At 36.4% G+C, this 22772-nt stretch overlaps 1 protein-coding gene across 5 annotated transcripts in view; it reads left to right on the top strand.

The window, feature by feature from the left end:
- CPQ (carboxypeptidase Q) overlaps window positions 1-22772 on the top strand; it is a 432637-nt gene that overhangs the window by 151908 nt on the left and 257957 nt on the right. For all 5 annotated transcript variants that reach the window (XM_039853812.1, XM_039853809.1, XM_039853811.1 and 2 more), the window contains one exon: window positions 6125-6332. In XM_039853812.1, the coding sequence (XP_039709746.1) occupies window positions 6125-6332 (208 nt within the window). The remainder of the gene's footprint in view (window positions 1-6124; window positions 6333-22772) is intronic.

Genomic DNA, 22772 nt, shown 5'->3' with positions numbered 1-22772 from the left:
TGGTCACATTCCCCTAGCTAGCATTTGGAGTTGTGCTTTGCCTCTTGCTCTTCTTTTACTCAATTAATAGCTGAATTTAACTTTTTTTTTGTTTTCAAGGAGACTATTCTCCTTGCTTTCTTGGAATTAATAGAATGAGAATAGGGGTCCTTAAATATCTTGGTTAAAAATTAGATTTTAGAGTGTCCCCTGTCTATTTTGGGACCTGGCAGGAAGGCTCCTATTCACTGTAAATGAACAGAAATTTCATCTATTTTTGTCGTCTCTTGTTTGTTCTTTACCTGGGAGTGCCTTTTTCTTCATTGTCTGGCTATTGAAATCTTCTAAGGTCCACTTAAAATTTTATCTTATAAGAAACTTCCTAGATTTCCCCTAGTCAGAATTAATATTGATTTATGTTATTATTTTGTGAAATTTTACTTTGTACTTTTATTTAGCACTTGTGACATTTTGTACTCTTTTAAAAGTTATTGTTTACCTATTTTTTTCCCAGATTTTACAATTTTTAAGGAACTTACTCAAATTTGTATTGTCTCCAATGCCCAGCACAAAGCCTTGTCCAGTAGGAGAGCTGTAAACTCGTTGAATGAATTTGAATCTCTCAGGCTTATTCTTTTATGAAAAGGATGTTGCATAATCATAATATTCTCCATAAACAAATGGACACTCTGAAGGGACTGCTCTGATGTTCTTTTATCTGCCTCGCCATGAATTTGCAATTTCCTTATGACCTTAGGCCAAAACGCTGAGTTTCCAAGAACAACTCTTGTTAACTGAGTTCAAGAAAAACCAGCCACTTTACTGGACCGTATATTATATAGTGTACTAGGTATAAGAGTAATGTTGAGTTAGAAGTGAGGCTTCTTTTTGTGTAGGGCTGGAGTATTTCCTGTTTGGTGGTTAAGTCTTCTGAAATCAGAATCAATTTCTTAAAACAGCACATTGAATTGAACCCCAGATACATGTTTTTGTATCTGTGGTCTTTTCCTTTTAATAGTAGAAATCATAAAATTCTCACTTCACAATCTTCCTATTCTTAACTCTTCTTGGGAAGAATCAAGTCAGGACAGACAGATTGGAGTCTCTATCAAATTCTCCATAGAATAAAATGCCCTGAGCTAACACCATAGCAGTCAGCTTCTGTTGTCTCTACAAGGAAAGCACAGCAGTAATTATGCACAGGGTTACTTACAAATAAGTTGATCAATTTTGAAAATTAGGTGTGGAGAATAAAAAGGAATCTGCGAGTTTTTATGCTATTTTATGATCTAATCAGCTGTAGCCAAGAGAGTCATTTTATAATAGGAATATATTTTAGCTTTAGTCCATGTTTTCTTCAGAATTAACTACCATAATCCTTTTCATTACTCTAACGAAGTCTAATGGCTCTTGTCCTAGAATGAAGCACTCCTTCCAGCTCCCTTATTAATAGGTTGGGGTCTAGTGTGATAACAGCATCCAGATTAATGAACAGGATCCTGGGTAGACTAAGAAAAACACCAAACCAAACCCAACCCAACCAACCCAACCCAACCAAACCAAACCACGAAAAGAACCTGATAACCTATGTGGACTTTTATATGCCTATTTATTTTTCCTTCTTAATCCTCTTAAAATGAAAATATTCAGATTTCCTTTTGATATATCTTACATTTGTGAAAGATTATAGCAATGCAGTTAGTAGGAGGGGCACGACCCTTGGGTTCAGACACCCAATAATTCAGATCTGGGCTTCAACACTTGGTAGTTGTGTAAACTTATTTCTCTGCACCTCAGTATCCTCCTAATAACTAATTTGCAGAGTTGTTGTGGATGTTAGTGTAAACAATGTGATACTAATGGATATCAAATATAGCTATTATTATCGTGATCAATTATTCTAACGGAATATACAGAAATATACAATTTCCTCGGCAGTGTACATTTCTAAAGGGTGAGCAGGGATGGGCTATTATTATACTTTTATTTTATTTTTCTTTTCATTCATTCGGTATATGTATGTGTGCATGTGTGTGTTTGTGTCTATGAGAGGGAGAGAGAGAATTTCACGCATTATGTGTCAGGTATCATTTAAGGCACTTTGGTAACATTAATGAATAAAACAGACAAAATTTCCGACCACCACAGATCTGACATTATTGTAGTAGATACAGCTGGAAGTTGATAAATTCTGTGGAAAAATTAAGCAAGATAAGTGGGATGAGGGTTGGGAGTGGGTTGCAGGTACAAATAGGGAGGTCAAGGAAGGACTTACTGTGAATATGACACTGGTTTTGAGTTCTTAAAGGTTCTCATGTACTATCTTTTAGAATGGGAGAATAGGAAGAAGGGAGATGAGAATAGAGAAAAGAATGGGAACCTGCTGATTTATAGGAGAGCATGAGTATTTCTTTGTGTAACATGTCAAAATACAAACTAATATAGAAGAATAAAGTTTTCCAGATGGCCTAGTTTTATTTTATTCAATTGGAGCGAACAGTTCTCCCTAAGTGTTTGCATATACCCTGCCTTTTCAAACGAAAGATACTAAATACAGTACACCTGGTCTGTGACCACTGTGGGAGATTGTCATCATGACTGTCATGTCTGTTATGGGGCTATCATGAGGCAAAGCACATAGCACCTACAGAGATGCTTTCAGTTATTTATGTACCTAATGGCTGAGCCTGCAGTGATTATGAGTTCTATGTAATAGCCACTACACATATATGACTATTTAAGTTTAAATACAAATTAATTAAAATAAATGGCATTAAAATTTCAGTTTTTGAGTCACATTAATCGTACTTGAAGTTCTCAATAGTCATGTGTATCTAATGGCTACTGTGTTAGTACAGCTAGAACATTTACAACATTGCAGAAAAATCTATTAGTATTTGTTATTTTACATATTATTTGGTTTAAATACCGGATTTAGAATTTTGTCTAAAGTAAGGATAACTAGGCTCTAAGAGAGAGCAAAAGAGCTTTCTCATGTTTAAGTACCTGTGTTTTTATATTTGGAATTTGTATTTCTATTTTGACTGTCCCATGGCCCTTTCCTGCTTGGTTATTGTTGTACAGCTGCGCCCTGGGTGGTAAGAGAATCAGACTTTTGAGTTGTTGTGGGAAAAGCACTATCAAACCTTAAAGGTAAAATTGCACTTTTATGGAAATGCTTTAGATTCAGACAATGATCCCCTATTTGAAGCAGTGCCATTCAAGAATTATTTATTGACTGGCTGCTACACATATACCAAACACTGTTAGGCCCAGGAGATGCAAACAAAAATGAACATGGCCCCAAACCCTGAAGATATCACAGTTTAGGTAGTTGAGAAAGTCATGAATAGGCAGAGTTTCTTTGTCTAGTGCCCAGCTATGCCCAGGTACTCTCAAAGTCCAGACTAGGGTTGTGCATAAGCCAGCCTTCCTGTGGGTGGTGAAGAGGGGATGAGACAAGAAGCCAGAAGCCAGAGAATGCTCCTTAAGGGAGTGATTTTTAAATGGCATCCTGAGTAATAAGCAGGTGAAATAATAAGATGAAGTGAGGAGAATGGGGTCAACAAGACATGATGTACCACAGTATGAACAAGGACACTAAGGAGTGAACTTGCATGGTGAGAGTAGGAACTTTTAAGTTTACTATTGATGGAATTTAAAAGCAAAGATACCTTGAGCATCTTTTCATATGTCTATTGGCCATCTATGTTTCCTCTTTGGAGAAATATCTATTCAGATCTTCTGCCCATTTTTTAATTGGATTGTTTGTGTTTGTTTTTTGTTGTTGTTGTTGAGTTGTATGAGTTCTTTATGTATTTTGGATATTAATCTCTTATCAGATGTATCATAAGCAAAGGATTGCAGTCAGCATTAATGTAATGGCTAGGTGCAGAGCCAGAGGAGAGAGAGAGCAATCAGGGGGATCGTTTTATAAACTATATAAATGTCTAACCAATGTACTGCATACTCAAAACTAATAAAGTAAAATTTTTTAAAAAGCAAAGGGAAACTGTGTCTGTAGAGACAGACAATCTTTGTCATGTAGAAGTGATAGATTTTTAGCAGAGGTAGAAGAAGAGTGGGAGGACGGTAACATGGGCTGATTTGACTTTTCAGCAGTTCAAGTAGACTACTCTGGCAGCTTTGTTAGAGGTTTAATATGAGGGACCTTGGCTGGAGGCTGAGACACCAGTGGTGGTGGGTGATTGGAGGGAGAAGGATTCATAGCAGTCCAAAAGAGAGATAATTAGGTCCTGATGTAAGAAAATATAATGAGGTGGAACAGTGGACCTGGGTTCAATCAATATTTAATAGGTAATATTATTGATGTTTGAAGATTGACTAGACATGGGGGATGAAGGAGACAGAGGAATCAGAGATGACTCTAAACATTCAGGAAATCATTAATTTGAACTCTTCTTCCAAGTTCATGGTGATAGGTTTTGACCGATAGCTGCTGCTAGTGATTTGCATTGGCAGCTGTAGGTTTTGGCTCTTTAAGACTCCATCACTCCCTTATTTGTTAAAAAAATAAAATAAAAAATAAAAGAAATTGTAGAATCAACCATAGAAAATACCATCCCTGTATGACTTTAATTTTTCAGTGGCCTATGAAAATTTATAGAAATTTGGCTTGATTTTTAGTGGCTTCAATCCAGATGCCAAAATTACCCCCTGGCTGGAACATCCCTTAGGATGGGTGAACCACTGAATCTGTTTTTTATTAGGAACAGCTGAAAACCATCAGCAAAATTCCCGTAATATTTCAACAGTAACGCCAGTGAAATTTCAAGGTAACTCTAGGTTTTAGAAAGTTACAATTCTCAAAATCTGTCTAGCTGAACCCTTATTTGTATTATTACACATATTTATCATGTAAGGAAGCTAGTGGCTTCCTTATTTTCCATAATTGTCATTCCTTTTTTTAGATTATAAATTAAATTCTGAGTTCTGAATGTTGGTGGAGACGTACTTATAGATCTGTAATCATCACTTTAAAGTAAAAGTACAAATTCAGTCTGGATGGTAGAACCAGAAGTAGGAGAGGAGCCAACCTGAAGGAGTCTCTATTGAAAGCAAAAATTCTCTTATAACTGCAGTGCAATTTAAAAGGATTTTCCTAGTAACAGTTAATATTTTAATGACTTCTGTAAGTTTCTAGAAAACCCACTTCTATAGTTTGCAAGATTAAGGAAGGATGCCAAATATATGCTGATACTTTGATTTTTACTGACATATTTCATGACTGCATGTCTAAAGCCACAAAACAGGAGATGCCTGCCACTTTCTTTCAGATAGTTATATTTAGCCACTATATTTGGCCTTTGTTGCTAAATATTATTATTATTTTTTACTTGCGAAACCCTGTTCCCTAATCAGGAATATCTGGGCAAGTCTTGTGGTGTGAGGAAATGTGGTATGTCTCTTCTAAGTGAGAAAATAGGATTATGGGACAATTGTAGAACATCTTTAAAATTTTTATCTGAAGAATAGTGGTGTGTTTGGTGATGAACAAGTACTATAAATCAAGAAGCATGAGACGTTTCCACAACCTTTAAGAAAATTTTGTACAAAGGAGGAAAGAAAAAAAGCTGACTTTTTCTGGTTCTTGGGAGAAGTTACATTAACTATTTGTTAAAAGTTAACGAAGATTGTTGGCCGCTAAGAACATTCTTCATGAATGGCCATCCATTGTATAATGTCAGTGAAGGTTGTTTAGCAACATATCAAATAGTTTTATGAAAAGATAAAATATGTTTTATTAATCTCAAGGGGAGCTTCTTGAAATGCATTTTCTTTGTAAATAATCTGTGTCATTCTGTGAAACTCATGACTTCTTAGGGTGGGAAAGAAGGGGGAAAAAACACTATCTTTTCAAATCATTTGTGATTTAATACCTGCTGGTCAAATGAGTTTAAAAACCTTATGAGTAGTATGTTATATTATTTTGAATACCTTTCTCTTTCTTGGGAAACTGGCTAACCCCCACAATCTTTTTCCCATGGCAAATGGCTCTAAAACTTTGATCTACTTAAACCAGTTTGCCAGATGGAGCGGATAGAGCATGTGTGACCTTTTGTGCGCCTACTCAACCTGGCTGATTGGAAACCATAAGTTAATCTTGAATGACTTTTATTTCTAGGCATTACAGCAGAAGTTCTGGTGGTGACCTCTTTCGATGAACTGCAGAGAAGGGCCTCAGAAGCAAGAGGGAAGATTGTTGTTTATAATCAGCCTTATACCAACTACTCCAGGATGGTGCAATACCGAGTCAAGGGGGCAGTGGAAGCTGCCAAAGTAGGGGCTTTGGCATCCCTCATTCGATCGGTGGCTTCCTTCTCCATCTACAGGTTGGTCATGATGTTCATTTGAAATCTTTTTAAAGACCAGGATTTTCCATGAAAGAGAAGCTGTTATGAAATAAAAACAAACCATTCAAATGAAAATACTGATTGCTTATGGAATTTTCCCCCTTTCCACTTTTGGTCATTTGTTTGTCATATCTTCTTTTGCCTTTTCAGGTATTCCAAGCATCATTTGTGCATTCCTTTGAAAAGCTTTTCACATCTATGACAATCCCATAACATTCCTTATATAACCAATATATTATGTATTTTTATTGGCGGGAGAACTAAATCCACGTCTGTGTCTCATCAAAGATTCTTAATGACTTCAGAGAAAACCAGGCTTTGCCCATTGTTGCTAGAGAAGTGAAGTAAAAATACAGTGGGTAACAGGAAGGGGGTTGTCTGCAGTGCAGGGGAGAGGGCTGAGGAAGCAGAGGACCTTGGACATAGACCTGTCTCTGCTCCTGAACAACAGGCCTTGGGAATGTTCTTCAGCCATTTGGTCTCCAGTATTCTCTTCTATTAATTGATGATGATGAAGAGTAATGCATTTACAAAATTATTTTAAGAATAGATGAGGTAAACTTATGAAAGATACTTGATTATAAAGATCTATATAAATGTTTGGTGATATTATTTGAGGGCAACATAAGTTTTGTCTTTTTCTTTGTAGTTCTGATTGAGGTAATTAAGTACAAAGTGCTTTACTGACCCTTAGTCTTAAGGATGAAATTCAGCATTGCAGTGGCTAAAAAGTCTGAAAATTGATGTGTAGACCTTTGGCCTAGTTTAGTAGCTACATATGGTAGTGTCACACATTAAGGATAAAATGCTTGAGAAATGTGGATAAAAGAAGCACTATTTTAGTGTTGTAGCTTGGTCTCTATCAGATTTAAAACTTGTAAAAATAATTGCAAATAGGGTTTATTTGGGTCTCAAGACTAGATCTTTAGTATCTATTGTAAAGGAAAGTTTATTTATTCTGCATAATTGCTGTTTGGAGCTGGAGACATAGCTACTTGACCTTAATTAGCACCCTTACACCCTTGAAAATAAAATAACTGAGGAGAGATCAATAACTAGGAAAGCAAGTCAGAAGGGAGTTGTTCAAAAGTACAGAGAAAAAAGGAAAGAGACTTTTTTCTTTTACAAGGATAAGATATCTTCCTAGGGGAGGAAGGTGGGACATGTTAAGACCACTTGTTAGAAGTTTTATGAGGAAAAAAACTAGTTCCACTGATGTCATAGTGCTAAAACTAATGTTCTTTGTAGAGTCTTTACAGATTTGGTGACTAGAGAAATAATGATTGGGCTGTATTCTTTTGGATGGTTAACCTTCCCAGGAAGGAAGTCCTAAAATGGCTAGCTTACTTCCTGGAGCACCTCATTCACCCCTTAGAATAACACACTCAGCAAGCTGTGGCCATTTACCATGATTTCACTAGTCATGAAACCTAAATTATGGAGTTAGTCTGTTGCTTTGTGAAACTGGGTGACTGCCAGAAATATTTATTTAAGAACTACTACTCATAAGACTAATAAATCCCCAGATGACTTAATGTACAGCAGTCTGCCATGGTTAATTGGCATTTTTTTTTCTTTCTGTTGTAATGAAGATGTCTGGAAACCCAGGCTAACTAGGAGCCCCAGAAGAATTTTATCCAGCATAGGGCTTAGAAGTCTGTTGTTAGCCTCTAAAATTTGGGGTCAGCAACTTGTAATGTGTATTAAAAAGACATTTTTCTTAATATTTTTAGATCTAAATTGATTGTAATTTTTCCTTGCTATTATAGCCAACCATATTTCACTGGAGTCTTGACTTTTATAACTCCATATTTTCAACATTTACAAATACACAATAACCTTGCCCTTTATATAATACTTAGAATCTTTCACATATGTCGTCTTATTTGTTCTAACAACAATCCAATAGACCAAGCAGAAGGGGCATTATCCCCAATATAGGTAGTGAAATAAAAGTTCAGAGAATTCAACATACAAATATATATGTTTAAGTCTTGCATCTTAAAAAATAAAACCATAATGAAACAAACTCTATCTCTTCGTCCACTTCTAGCTAGCTGTTTCTTAGAGCCAATTTTCCTTAAAGAGTGTTTTATATTCCTATCTCTAATTCTTCATCTCTCATTCACTCTGCAGACCATTTTAACCTGGCTTTTGACAGTACTGAAATGGAACTTGTTAAGGGCACAAACGATTGCCTAGTTCTCAAATATAATGAACATTTTTTAAGTTGTCGTTTTACTTTACCTCTCTGAAGCATTTGTGAGTGTTGACTGCTTTTTCAGTATCTCTTCTCATTGACTTCTGTGACTTCTTTCTCATATTCTCACTCTGTCTGTCTCTCTTTCTTTTTCTTTTGCTCTCACTCTTTCCCTCTTTCCCATTTTTCTTCTTTCTTTCCTATTTCTCTGGCTTCTCACTCTGGGATATTCTGAGCAATCCCATCATGCTTGTGGCTTCAACCACCACCTCTACTGTGACACTTGCAAGCTCACCTCTCGTATCCATACCACTGCCTGAGCTTTAGGTCCATATGTCCAACTTCCTGCTGATTCTTCTTTTGGACGTTCCATGGCTATCTCAGCTTCAGTTATTTTTCAAAATCAAATGCACCTTTTTATCTCTCTTTCTTGTGATTTCTATCTCTGAAGAGATTGCTATCTTTCTGTCTTCTAAGTTAGATGGTCCTTGATTACTTTTTTCTTCCTTTATCCATTATTTCTGGTGGTTAGTATGTCTCGTGGGTTCTGCTATTTATCAGTCATTTCAATGAATACATATTTAGCAGCTCCATTTCCCAACATCACTCTACATTCTGGTAGTCAGGAATCACTAACACTTTCCCAATGTACCACATTTCCTCAAAGTTTCATGACTTTGCATGTACTTTCTCTTCTGCAACCTTATATTTCCTTTCTCACTGTCTCACACTGTCCTTCAAGATTCATCTTAAGTGTTTCTTCTTCTGGGGAGCCCTTCCTGATATACAGCCTCCAGCCCAGGTGAACTACCTCTTTTTGGTATTCTCACACCATCCTTTGCATACACTGAATCATAATGTCTTGGAGGTCGTTTGGGTTTGTGCTTTGGTAGGGTAGACAAACTGTCATAACAAACAGCTTCAAATCTTGGTCAATTAATATAACAGGCAATTTCTTTCTCACATAATAGTTTCAAGAATGTGGTCAGCAGGTGGCCTTCTGCTCAATTCCCTCTTGTGGCTCCATTACCTCTAAGATCTCTGAGTCTACAGCATCCAGCAGATAAATAAGGAGATAGAGTGAGAAAGTTCATGATCGAAAGGGAGATATTCCATTGCCAGGCCTGGATATGGCTTACCTCACTTCTACTCACATTTCAATGGCTAGGATATAATTATGTGGAGGCTGAGAAATTTGTTCTATCTTTATGCCCACAATGAAAGGTAAATGAGTTTGGTGAAGTATTCCAGTCTGCCCAATTGCCTGACTCTACACTTGGTCGTAAGTTTCTGAAAGACATAGATTATATTTGTTTACCTCTGTATCCCCATCATCTAGTATAAATGCTAGTTATAGTCTTTCTGGAATTGTCTAGTGAAGGAAGGAACTTATCTGAGGTTGTATAGTCAATCATGGAAGGGCTCTTATGACAAACTGATTTCAAGTCTCTCTGACCAAACTGTGTAGCCTCTGTATAGTAAGTTCAAAACAACTGGAACTTTTAGGGCACTTTGCTCTACTTTTGGAGGAAAATATCCAGGTTCCCAATATGCCAGATTGTATCTTTTTTCTGCCACAATATTCATGAACAATGATGTTTTGAGTTGCTGATTGAATAAAACAGCTCCCATCTCCTTGACAGGCAGTTCACCCTAGCTCTGTGGGAGTGGGTGATATTGAATTCCATCTAGGAGTTGTGTAGAAGTCAGCAACACTAGAGAACAGAATATAAATTATAATTTGTTTCTTGACTTAAAACTTAGAGAATTTCTTAAAGGACAGGAAATGTGTTTTAGCAGTTTGGCTTGACACTCGTCAGTGCAATTATCAACATTTGTCAGCCATTTTGAAAGTACAATAGTCACGTGGTTATATGACCAATGTCCTCAAAAGACATCTATAAAGAGTTCATTACTTTTTTGCCAGCATAATCTCTGGGTTCATCATTGTTATTTTTCCGTATTTCCATTATTAGTGTTCTTGTACTCAAATTTACTTCAAAAAGATTTTTCCTTTATTGGTGCTTTTATAATGATTTTTATTTTGCCCACTGTTAAGTATCAACTGGAACTACAAATTAGATCTTTTTCAATTTCTCTCAAGTATGTAAAATACATCTTGCCTTTGTCATAAAGGATATTTTAACGATAAATGTTATAAGAAATTTAAGTTCTGCAGAGGAATGCTTCTTTATGGAACCACTTTTTTTCTGCATTATTTCTCAAATTAATCTTTGTTTTTTAGTAAATATTTATTGAGAACTTACCAGTTGCTCAGAGGTTGCCAGATACTAGGGTTACTAAGATGAATTAAACTTGTCTTTTGTCCCTCAGGAATATTCTATCTGGCTGAAAGAGAGGAGAGTAAGCATAAAATATAAATGACTAGTGTAATATATTTTCTATTTAGTACTAAATGCATGATTAGGGGAAATGGATGAAGAAAGGAAATGAACATTTCTTAAGTAACCTGCTTTGTACTATGCTTTTCTGAGGCTTACATAGTTTCAATTCTTTACGCAACATAATTGAAGTAGATACTGGTATCTTTTACTGAAGGAGAAACAGATTTAGAATGAATAAATGGCTAGTTAAGTCATACAGCTAATGAAGGAACTAGGATTCATGCTCAGGGTCTCTGGTTCTAAATTCTTTGCACTTTATACCAAGCAACCTGGAGAGCTAATGCTATAGGAGTCTGGAAGAGGTGGTAGAAGTCTGATTAGGTTTGGCTTCATTGAGATGTGGGTTTTGGGTGTATTCAATGAAAGAAATGAACTGGAGGAGGGAGGTGGAAAGACATTCTATACATGATCAAGGCAAGAAGTGGGAGTACATGATGCTCAAGTAGACTAGGTTGGTTGGAGCCAGAAGATTTCACAGGAGATCAGAGAAATGTAATTTTGGGGTGAGAGGAAGAGACCAGGTTACAAAGAACCCAAAGTACCAGATTGGGGAGGAGTTTTTAAGATTAATGTGGAGGAAATGGGGAATCACTGAATATGTTAGATGTGGGGGGTGATATTTTAGAGCAAAGTCTCTCTAAGTGTGGTGCCTGGAACACCATCATCAACCTCAACTGGGAGTTTGTTGATATGCAAATTATCAGGCCCCATCTGAGATCCATTAAATTACAAAATGCTTGAGTGTGGTTTAATCAGTCCTTCAGATGATTTTGATGCAAGTTAAACTTTGGGAACTACTGTTTTAGAAAGATTAATCTGGTGACTGTACATAGCATGCTTTGAGAAGGAAAGACAGGATACTGCTCTAATAATGCAGATGTGAAAATAATGGTACAGCTGGTGGCAGAGAGGAGAGAAAGGTTTAGCAAGAGGGATAGTATCAAAATTATCAGAACTTGGGGACTGGGACTGGTTGCATTTAAAGCAAGGATCAAAAACAGTGAGATGAATTTGCATTTAGTTCAGCCCAATATTTAAAAATCATGAGATTTATATAAAAATTGGGGTTTGTGGTTTATAAGGAAAGACCAGATCTGGCGACACTGGCAAACTTCAGTCCAGTGGATTAGTCACCAAGTCCTTTTGTTGATGGGATGTGTTCTCTCTGGTCTGCCACAGTTTCCCAGTTTCCCTCCACCCAGCTTGGGGACTGGAGAATGAGAAATATATGGGTCGGGAGAGGGAGCTGATTCGGAGGCAACATGATCAGTTTGATTTTTAGATATTTTAAAACAGTCCCATTAATCTGGTTTTTATTTTTTGTAAGAAAAATAATTAAGCATTTCCATTTCTCTATTATCCACTTTTTGGATCACTCAAGGCAACTTAAAATTCTGGTCTAGCTTTTTGCAATGTAGTATGCCTTGGGACTTCTGCCTCTTGCTTCCTCAACATGTGAGCTTAAGAATGCAAAATAATTTTTATATTAGCCCAAGTAAAATATAATTCAGAAAGCAATTCTACTGAGGGCAAATTGTCTGCTGTATTCTCATTGCCAAATATTTATGTTTTTCTAGTTATTTTCTCCATTACCATAGATAACTGAACACAGACTGTAAGTTTTAATCAGTGGAGGAAGCAAAAGGCTCTCCCTTCACTGTACTGTGAAAATTGCATCACCACCCTGGGTAAGAATTCACTGAGGTGGGAATCAGTTGTTGATAGAACTTGGCTTTGTAAATACTACTGGTTTATGTTTTCTATCACTTGGCCTTTATGTACCGTATTGAGAGAGTATAGTAAAGAGGAGGAGAAGAGGAGCAATCCAGTGTGAAGATGACTAAGATCTCATTAAGCATTCAGCTGCAGAGTGAGATGAGTGAATCCAGGTGATGTTTATGGAGTGTCAGAGAGGGAGAATGTTACACCATCTGGTGAGAGCGCCATGAAAAAGCACACAAATCAATCCCTGTAATGATAATTAATACAAAGTTGATAAATGACATAATTGAAGCGCTGGTTGAGCTATGCTATAGCATTAAATAGCTTCAAAGAGGGCTCTGATTAAAGACATTGCAATTTATAAAACATTCTTCATCTTAAGAAAGCATCTTGATGAGATTTAACATGAGCATTTTTGTAATCAGAGGGCCAGCTTAAAACATCTAGAGCAGAGCTGAAATGTCTTAAGAGGTCTATTTTGGATGATTTTTGAAAGCCAGTTCTCAGAGAGTAAAAAAGCCATCTCCCTCTCATTGTTATTTAATGGGAGAAAATTAATGCTTCTACTTCGCACTTAGACTGTCCAGGAATTTTGATGTCCTGGTGGTTTGGTTCTTCGGTGTGATCTTAGCATAATTAGTTATCAAGCTTGATTTAAATTGTTTTGAAATATTTTTGCATTTAGGGGGACATGTGCTTGCCAGTGATTGCAAAATAAGGAAAATACCACAGTGACTCAAAATGGTGCAACTGGGCCAGCCTTGATTAGTAGGCTCTTTTCCTTCCTTATTTTGTTTTTGCTGGATTCACTCGGAGTCTCCTAACAGATGCACAGTGATCAAGCAGAATGCCAGTTTTCATCATTTATGCAGGTGGAGGGCTACCGTGCTCCCAAGGCGGGAAACCAGAGAAAACGAACACTGAATGTTGCAGTTTTTCTTCTCGTCCTTTTCTTTCTCCTCTTTCTGATTTTTGAGAGGCCGTTTATTTGCTTAAATAGCCTTTGTTAGAAATTCCAAGATGTTCTTTAATCACTGAATTCTTATTATTGCTTCAGGTAGTGTAACAGGCGCACCACCTCACACTGGATAGATTTCAGGCAGTGTACTCCAGAGTCCCAATTTTGTAGTTGCAGTGCCTGGGTCTTTGTTCAACAACACTTCCAGATGTGTGACATCAGCAGACTATGTAAACTCTCTGCCTCAGTCTCATCTGTACAATGGGGGAAGTAATTGTACCTTCTTCCCGGTGTTTTGTGAGGATTAAATGAGATGTTGTTGCCTGACACATAGTAAGTGTTACATTTGTGTAAGGTGCTATTATCATATAGTTTTTCTAACTCATGACTGATATATACATATTGAATAAAAGAGAAATGAGGGAGCGAGGGAAGGAGAAAGAAAAGAAGAGGGAAGAAAGGAAGAAGACAGAGAAAGAACCACTTTATTTAACATCACTATTGTAGTTGCATTTATTTGGTTGGGAGACAGCCCCTAACATCATATTGCCATTTTGATCTTTATCCCTTTAGTTTGTCCAAACCCTCTTGGGGTTATATGTTCACTAGCCTGTTTCTCTCTCTGGATTGGAAGTTCTCCTTGAGCCATACTCTGTATCTTATTTATTTCATTGTCTCCCCGATTGTGCACAGTGCCTGGCACACAGTCATGCTGGAATGAATGGATAAAAAGTTTAGAGGCAGCCTCTGGTTTGATAACATATGAATTCAAGGTGTTACTGTCTTATATTCATAGAAGTTGAATAATACTATAGATGAGGTGACTAACGTTTTAAAGTGCTACTTATCAAAAATAGAATCTCTGGAATCTGAGAGGAGACTATGTAGTTATGTAAATTTTGGTAAAGTATTGCAGACTGCATATTACTATGGTGCTTTGTGAGGCTGCTATAATTAATGGTCTGTTTGCTTTCCTCGTACTGACTGTCATTTTTCATCTGCTTATAACCTTGCTATAAAAATTTGTTCTTGGCTGCTACTTTGCATTCATAATTTAAAAATGTATATAAATGTTCACCTTCTATTTTCCAGCTTTCTGATTATCGAAAGCAAAAGCTTAAGAACCACATCACTGTGGCATGTTTTTCTGAATCTCTCCTGGTAAAAATAAATTAATGCATTTTGAATTCAAGTTTCAGGATTATGGCAATGTCGTTTGCTTATGCAGTGCCCTTTGAGAAATGTCTAATGTAGCATATGAACCAAAATAATCCTGAGTAATCTCAAGTCAGTCTTTTACTATTGCATGTGCTTTTGTTCTCTTTTTCTCTCTCTCATCAAAGCTAAAGATGACACTTGCTAAAGTTTTCTTGCATCCAAATGACCCTTTGGCTTCCTTACCTCTCTGGAGAAAATATCAGCCAGAAGGTACTATCAGGAAGATTTGGAGACTTATAAAAGTAACAATATGGAGAGTGGAATTTGGAAGCAGACAGACATGAATCAAATGCAGGCTCTGCCACTTAGAAGCTGTGTGACCCTATGTACTTTTGTTTCCTCATTGGTAACATGGTGAGAATGCTGTTTATCTCACTGAGGTGTCGAGAGAATTAAATGAGATCAAGCACTAGCCATAGAACTGACACGCAGGAAGCAATCAGTAAATTAAAGTTGACATCTGACTTTGATCATGTTCATTATTGTCATTATCATCATTAGATAATAATAGGACTAAGCAGGTAGGTTGATATGAACTGACCTATCTTAAAAAGCAGCAGCTCCAGAACTCTCCTCAGTGTGGGCTCCAGAGACCTTGGTTCTGTTTATTTCCTGGTTTCAGGAACCCACTCCTTCAGTAGTCTGCCCCAGTCTTTGGCTTAAAACTCTTTCTTGTCTTTTCTACCCTCTCTTGCCTTACGTTGGATGCTTGATAACGTTTTTGCATGTCATGCCAAAGATGTGGTGACTCAGACAGTGATCAGTGGTCAGGTGACCAACATGCAGCAAGCGTTCTGTTTTAAACACCATCCAAGCTATTTTCTACCTCAAGGCCTTTGTACTCACCAACCCTTGTGTCTGGAAAATTGTTTCCCCAGCATTGTGTGGCTGGGGAAACATTCAATCTTCAGATCTTAGCTGAAAGGTTTTTTTCATGAAAGGCCTTTCTTGACTGTCCTGAGTAGAACTCTCCCTCAAATTCTCTTACCTAGCACCTCCTCTGTATGCTCAGAGTCCTCATAATATTTGGTAACATCTTCCTATCTACCTACCTTTCTATATACCTGTTTAGTATGAATCTCTCTATGAGAATATAAATTCCATGAGGACTGGACCATGTCTTTTCAGCACAACACTGTATTTTCAGTACATAGGAGATTTCAGGGCACACAACAGGTACTCGAGAGATATTTTTTGAATGAATAACTATTTAAAAAAATCATCTAAGGTCAAAGGAATAGAGAACCAGCTATAAAAGGATATATACTGAATCATGTCTATTTTCTGAAGCCACATTCTAAAGCGTGACAGATTTTTTTTCAAACTTTTTTTTAAAAATATCAATCTGTGGTAAAGTTGAAAGAATATTAAATGACTCATATGCTCTTTGTAAGAAATTGCCTAACTTTTTCCAGAGGTGATACCGTTTTACATTGCCACCAGACATGTGTGAGAGTTCAGGCTGCTCCACATTCTCACTAAAATTTGGTGTTGTCAGTCTGTTTAATTTTAGCCATTCTGGTGGGTGTATGTTTATATCTCATTGAAGTGCTGATTTGCACTTCCCTGATGACTAACGATATTGAGCAGGCTTTCATGTACTGATTGGTCATTTGTGGATCTTCATTTGTAAAGAGTCAGCTCAAGTCTTTGACCATTTTGTAATTGGATTATTTTAAAATTATCGAGTAGTAGGAATTCTTCATATACTGTAGATAAAGTTCATTGTCAGATACATGTTGTTGCAAATATTTTCTCCCAGTCACTCCCCTCTCCTTCTGCCTCTGCCTCTCCCTCTCTCTCTATACCCTTCCCTTCCCCTCCCTCTCCCCTCCTCCTCCCCCTCTCCCTTTTTTGAATCATATGAAAGTAAGGTAGGTATAGCCATGAAGACACTTTACCCATAAATACATTAGCATGTATTTCATAAGAACAAGGACCTTTTCTAATATAATGCAATACCATTCTTATACTCATGAAATTTAGCAGTTTTATAAGTATTATGTAATGTAAAGTTCATCCATACTCAGATTTCCCCAATTGTCTTCCTCTCTTAATAATGTCCTGCTTTTTTTAAATGTCAGAATCCAATCAAGGATATACATTAAATTTAATTGTCATATATCTTTAGTCTACTTTAATCTGGAATTGTTCCCTAGCCTTTTTAAACATTTTATTACACCAACATTTTTGAAAAATACAGGGCAGTGTTTTGCACAGTGTCCCTCAGTTTGGAGTTCTTATTTCCTTATTATTAAATTAGATTAAATACTTTGGGCAAGAATTCTGTATGGATAATGCTGTGTCCCTCCTATTGTATTACACAAGGAAGTAAATAATATCAGTTTTCCTTATTAATGAGGCTAAAATTGATGGCTTGTCTAAAGGCAGTATCTCTGGATTTCTTCATTAGAAAGGTACTTTTTTTCCTTTGTAGGGGAAATACATTGTTATTATTGCAAGATGCTTTGAGACTTTGTGAATCATATTTTCCCCAATAAAATTTCACCCAAATTTAGCATGTGTTGTTGATCTTTACCTGAATCAATCATTATATTGCTGGTTGCAAATGTTTTTTTTTTTCCTAATTCAATTTTTCCTATTACATTTATTAACTGGCACATTTTTATTCTTCCCTTATTATTATTTCATGAATTTTTAAAAGTGTGCATATTAAAATTCATTACTGTCACATTGGTTTTGATAAAGCATCAAAAATTTTAAAGTGCTCGTTAAGCGTCATGCTATTTTACAATAAGCTTGAATATGTGAAGCATCAAAAGGAATTCACTTTTTTTTTTTTTTAAATCCCAAGGAATCCAAACTACCCCAAGTAAGTCAGCTAATTAGCAGGGTATAATCAATACCATTTCCTCTAACTTTTTCATTAACTAACATTTTCATATACTAACATTTTCATAACTCCTGAAGTTCTTTTTAGAGTTTACCATTACCAATGTATACCATATGCAAATGAAGATCTTTTACCCCATAAATAATTGCTATCAATTGTTAAAATAAATGAGCAAAATTCTCAAATCCAGCAACTGCTTCTGAGTTTCTCCAGATTTCTTTTTCTTTTCATTTTTTCTTTTTTGCTATGCAGTGTTGATGCTACAGAGTGTGTTTTCAAAGAGTCTTTCCCAGGAGAAATACGTGTCTCAGTGTGTGTTTACGGAGGCCTTCAAGGATGTTTCTTTGCGGGGGAGTTTACGTAGTTTCTATGTTGTAGCATAGAAAACTCTAAATTATCCACCCACTCCAACTTCCCCAGTGTTGTAAAGGGGTAACCAGCCTTGGCTAGTGAATCAACGGTAATAGTTTAAAAGCTCAGTGAACATCTGTCGCTGCACTGGTTGCAGCTCTGTAAACAATTTGACATCTAGGAGAAGAATCTAATTTTTGACATTTTCAAATTTTATTCATTCCATAAATATTTATTAAGTGTCTTATATTCTGGGCCAAGGGAGGACCCAAGTTTTATAGGACTAGGTACTTATATAATTTTGATGACTCTTTAAGAAAATGAATACAAAGTTACAAATACATATGTAGATATAAAATCAACATTTACTTAGAATAGCAAAGAAATTATAACAAATTAAAATTTTAAAAGTGGCCAAATAACATTATAAAATACAGAAAAATATACTTTTATTAAATAGCTATCTGTCAAACTTTTATATTTTTTCATTTTCTTGCATACTCCGATTATTCTTTATATGACAGTGTTTTAGAGTTATGTTTTCTAAAGAGAGTAAAAAGATAATTCAGTCTTTTCTCTAGCATGTTGATAGAAATTTAGTTTTCATATTTGATAGTTTGGAAAAGTTTATTTCAGCTTTACAGCTTTTTATTGGGAATATCAATATATATATTTTTAAGACTGTCAAATTTTGGAAAGATGCTATCAAGTTTCACATATGAGCTTTAAGATTTCAGGACATTACACGTTTCTTATACAGTGACAACATTTGAACTTTGTTGCCTGTATCCTTTTTATAGTGGCATTTTATGACTTTTTTTACCTTTATATTTGTCAGTATTTTGTATCAAATCAATAAGAAATTTCAATTTTTTTTCCAAGGTGATTTACTCTTTATTATTTGTATTATTAAATAATCTAAGAGACTTCATCATAAATACTCAAAGCACATCTCTTTCTCTCCATAAACTGGTTGTGAAGGGGTAACCAGCCTTGGCTAGTGGTTTTGTATGTCTTTTGTCTGATATTGCCAGGCTTGATTATGAGAAGACATGTTATATATGATAACATGTGATCCATTATGCTGAGACAAAACATGTGAATTCATACATAGGGGCACTTTCTGTTTGTAGTACAACTACAGGTTTGTGCCCTACACAAGGTTTCTGGTAAAGTTCATTTTGTATGAAATCCTCAAAAAAGAAAAATAAAATATAAAATTAGAAGTTGTATACATAATGGAATACTCTGAATTATTGAGTCTATTCTTGACAGAAGAGAACTTCCATTTTTAAGTAGGCATTGATAAGAATTGAGTCCTTTAATCGCAGTTTTACACATCTGATAATTGGAAGAATTTTTTAATGACGTGCTTCTGATTCTCTACCACTGTCTCCATACTTTCATTGCTAGGAACTGCAGGATTCATTCTTTGCACAATATGGCCTCTGGCCCTGTGCCTTTGTATTATGACACCAGTAGTCCTGGGAGCCATTCCTGTACCAGGATGGAAATGAGGACTGTGAATCACATAAATATATCTGCATAAACCCAAACTAATATATCCCCAAATCAACTTCTTCTTAGCTAAATCCTCAGCTAAGTGGGAAGAAAGTATGACAAAAAGAAGTCAGAGTGGATTAAAAGAGTTAATACCTGTAAAGTACATGGACAAGTGCTGGGCTACTAATGAGGCACCTGAAGATGTTAGCTGAAAACCTATCCTCATCTTCATCCTCATTCTCTCCATCACTTCTATACATGTTTTTATAGCCTTTTCAGTTTTTGGTGGCCTGGGACTTGGAATTCTTTATAAATAGCTTCTTCTTATTTCTACTTCCTTTTCCTTTTAAAACCTAGATTTCAAAAACTTTAGAGCTGGATGAGCCCTTAGAGAACATCTGCTCCACACCTTCATTTTATAGATGAGGAATTTGGGGCTGATGGTTACTCAGCTAGTTAATAGCAGAACAAGGACACATGTCTTTTAGCACCTTATACCATGTTTCTTTTCTCTCAAGTCTCACGAGTAAATCTCTATCAGACTACACTCAACCTCCCAGTTTCAATGGACCCCTTCCCCCAAAATTGATATTTTTAAGTTAGAATAGTCAATACACTTCTAAAATGCCACATAATGGTGTTTCTTTACTCATTTTGATAGGACTTATAGCAGAGTGAACCATGTCATGAACACTCTCACAGGAAATGGAAACTCATCTTATGAAGAGGTACGCTTTCCACAGGCTTTGTGTTTTCTTTCCCTTAGCAGGGAAGGAGCCTACGTGTCAGCTGCCTGGCCTTCCTCTGGGCCTTGGTTTTTAATCTCCAGGGAGGCGAGGCCGACAAAATGTCATCTCTTCTCCTGCTTAGGAAACAAGCTGTGAAATAAATCTTTATTGCTTATGTGCCTTATGTTGCTTAGTATCAGCTGTATCCATAACACCATGACATATTTAAAATACTGTTACATTGGAATAATTTTTTTAAAGGGATCCTGATGTCCATAAATACCCCCAATAGGCATTGTGATGTTACATCAGTTTTTATCTTTAATTGTATTGATTTCCCTGAGAAAACTTAAGTTTATGGATTTGTGCCTAAATACTGTCCTTTGCTGATCTGAAGTTTTCAGCTGTAAGTTTTAGGAACCTCTTAATTAATTCAAAGAGGGGAAGAGAAAAGAGCTAATATATATTCACCGGCTTTTAAGTATTGGGTACTTTATAAATATCCCAATTGAATCTTTACAAGGACTTTGGGAGGTAAGGAGCTTTAGACATATTTTATATTTGAGTAACCTGATCAAGATTGTATCCTAAGATATTTTGAAAAGGTTTTTTTTTGATAACTAAACTTGAAATAAAAAATATTCACAGATAAGGGTTTTTGTAAGATCATTTTAGTAAAGCTTGTAGAGAGACCAAAACAATGTGTTCCAATTGAGAAGACCAGGTCGAGGAAATGAAGGGATGAAACTGCGACCACACTAACAGCCATGTCACAGGGCTGGGCAGATTTGAAGAGACCTCTACAAATTTGGGCCCTTTGCTTTGGAAGGTGGATTATGAAGGACATCTTTGGTTGTTTGTTATGAGTTCCTCTTGTTTCCTATCCTTCCTTCTTGTCCTCTCCCTCCTTCTCTTTATTCAGTACCTTTCTGTGGCAAATAACAGGTATTAAATTAGATTTCCTGATACCCTCCAACTTGAAAGGCAAAGGCACAGGCAGTACCCTCCTGGCAACTATTTATGATATCTGTCCTTCCAGAGATTTGCCCTGTGGCAGCTTCGATCCATTATCAGCTCTTCTTTTGCCCATATTTGCAGCTCCCCAGGACCTAGGGAGGAAAAACAGATCTCAGATATGCTAAGTTCCAAATCAAGACTTAATTAATAAAATCACTCGTCCACTTGCCCTTGCTTATTACTGCATCCTGTCCCAGCTGGGATGGGAAAAGAGCATTGGTCATGCTGTCAAAAGCAGACTAGATTTCTCCACTGCTATTTCTTTCTTTCTTAACTACAAACAAAAGAAAACACTATACACAACAAACAGACAAAATTGACACTAGGTTAGAGTGCATATATTTTGTACTGTTTTCATACTTCACGTGTTCAATCATATTTGTCTTAGCAAATGTGATTAGAAGTGTTGCTTTTCCTTCTTTTCCCACCTTCTGGCATGAGATTTATAGGTAAAGATTAAAAGACACTGAATCTCAAAAAAGTTTCTTCTGCTCAGCACATACGCCATCTTCTTGCCCTGTTCCTGATCCTGGTCCTCTCTCTCTCTCTCTCTCTCTCTCTCTCTCTCTCTGCCTCTCCCTCTCCTTCAATTCGGGGCTTAGAGAAATCTTTCACTCTTCTTTTGACAGGTGTCAGGCACTATGAGCTCATTTAAATGAACTGCCTGGGAGAAACTAAATTTTTTTTCAGGAGAACAGTAATTTTGATGACAAGTGCCAGGACACACCAGATGGCACGACTGAAGAAACTCTTATCAGGCATCCAGCTCATGTTCCAGGTGGCCTGTCTCCCCCCGCCCCCCAATTCTTATTTGTTCATGCTTGACCCAAATGAAAATATTGAAATGAAGTTCTTCTTGGAAGTTGTCAAGAAAAAGAGATGATAGTGACTCTGCATAAGGTGTCCACATCCCCCCAAAGTATAGCCAGTATTTACTATTATTTATGCTTATTATCACTGATGCTTCCCAGACCCTTTTGGGCACATATTTGAAGAAACTTCAATGATGAACCCTGCTAGTTGTTTAATAAATAGATCTGTTACATAAACTGTAAAAAATTTGACGTTTTGGACAATTCCCAATCCTGGCTAACATTTGGCAGTTCTTGCCAAGATATGACTGAAGTGTCCTCAAACATTCTTCTTCATTTGCCACACAGTCTGATTGGTTTTGTTGGCTCTCACTTGCTGGAGAGCGAATCTATTGACACAAATGTCATGGGAAGGTATTTAGTGGAAGGTGAAATTTTTTTCATTCCATGTAAAACATTCTAAAATTCAAGGCCAGAGCACTGTGGCAGGCCCTAATCTATGAATCATTATATCCTTAACATCCCCCAAGAACAGGAAGAGAGAGATCAACCTTTATAGACACGGGCGGAATTTCTCCTCTGAACACTGGTAATTCATGTGACATTTGCTGTTTGCTTATGTTTGCAGTGAAATTCTTTCCTTCAACCTTG

The sequence above is a fragment of the Pteropus medius genome, unplaced genomic scaffold (assembly GCF_902729225.1).
Source record: "Pteropus medius unplaced genomic scaffold, Ma_sr-lr_union100, whole genome shotgun sequence".
Classification (NCBI taxonomy): domain Eukaryota; kingdom Metazoa; phylum Chordata; class Mammalia; order Chiroptera; family Pteropodidae; genus Pteropus; species Pteropus medius.
Note: the sequence above shows the minus strand (reverse complement) of the source record. Positions and strands in the feature narration are given on the sequence as shown.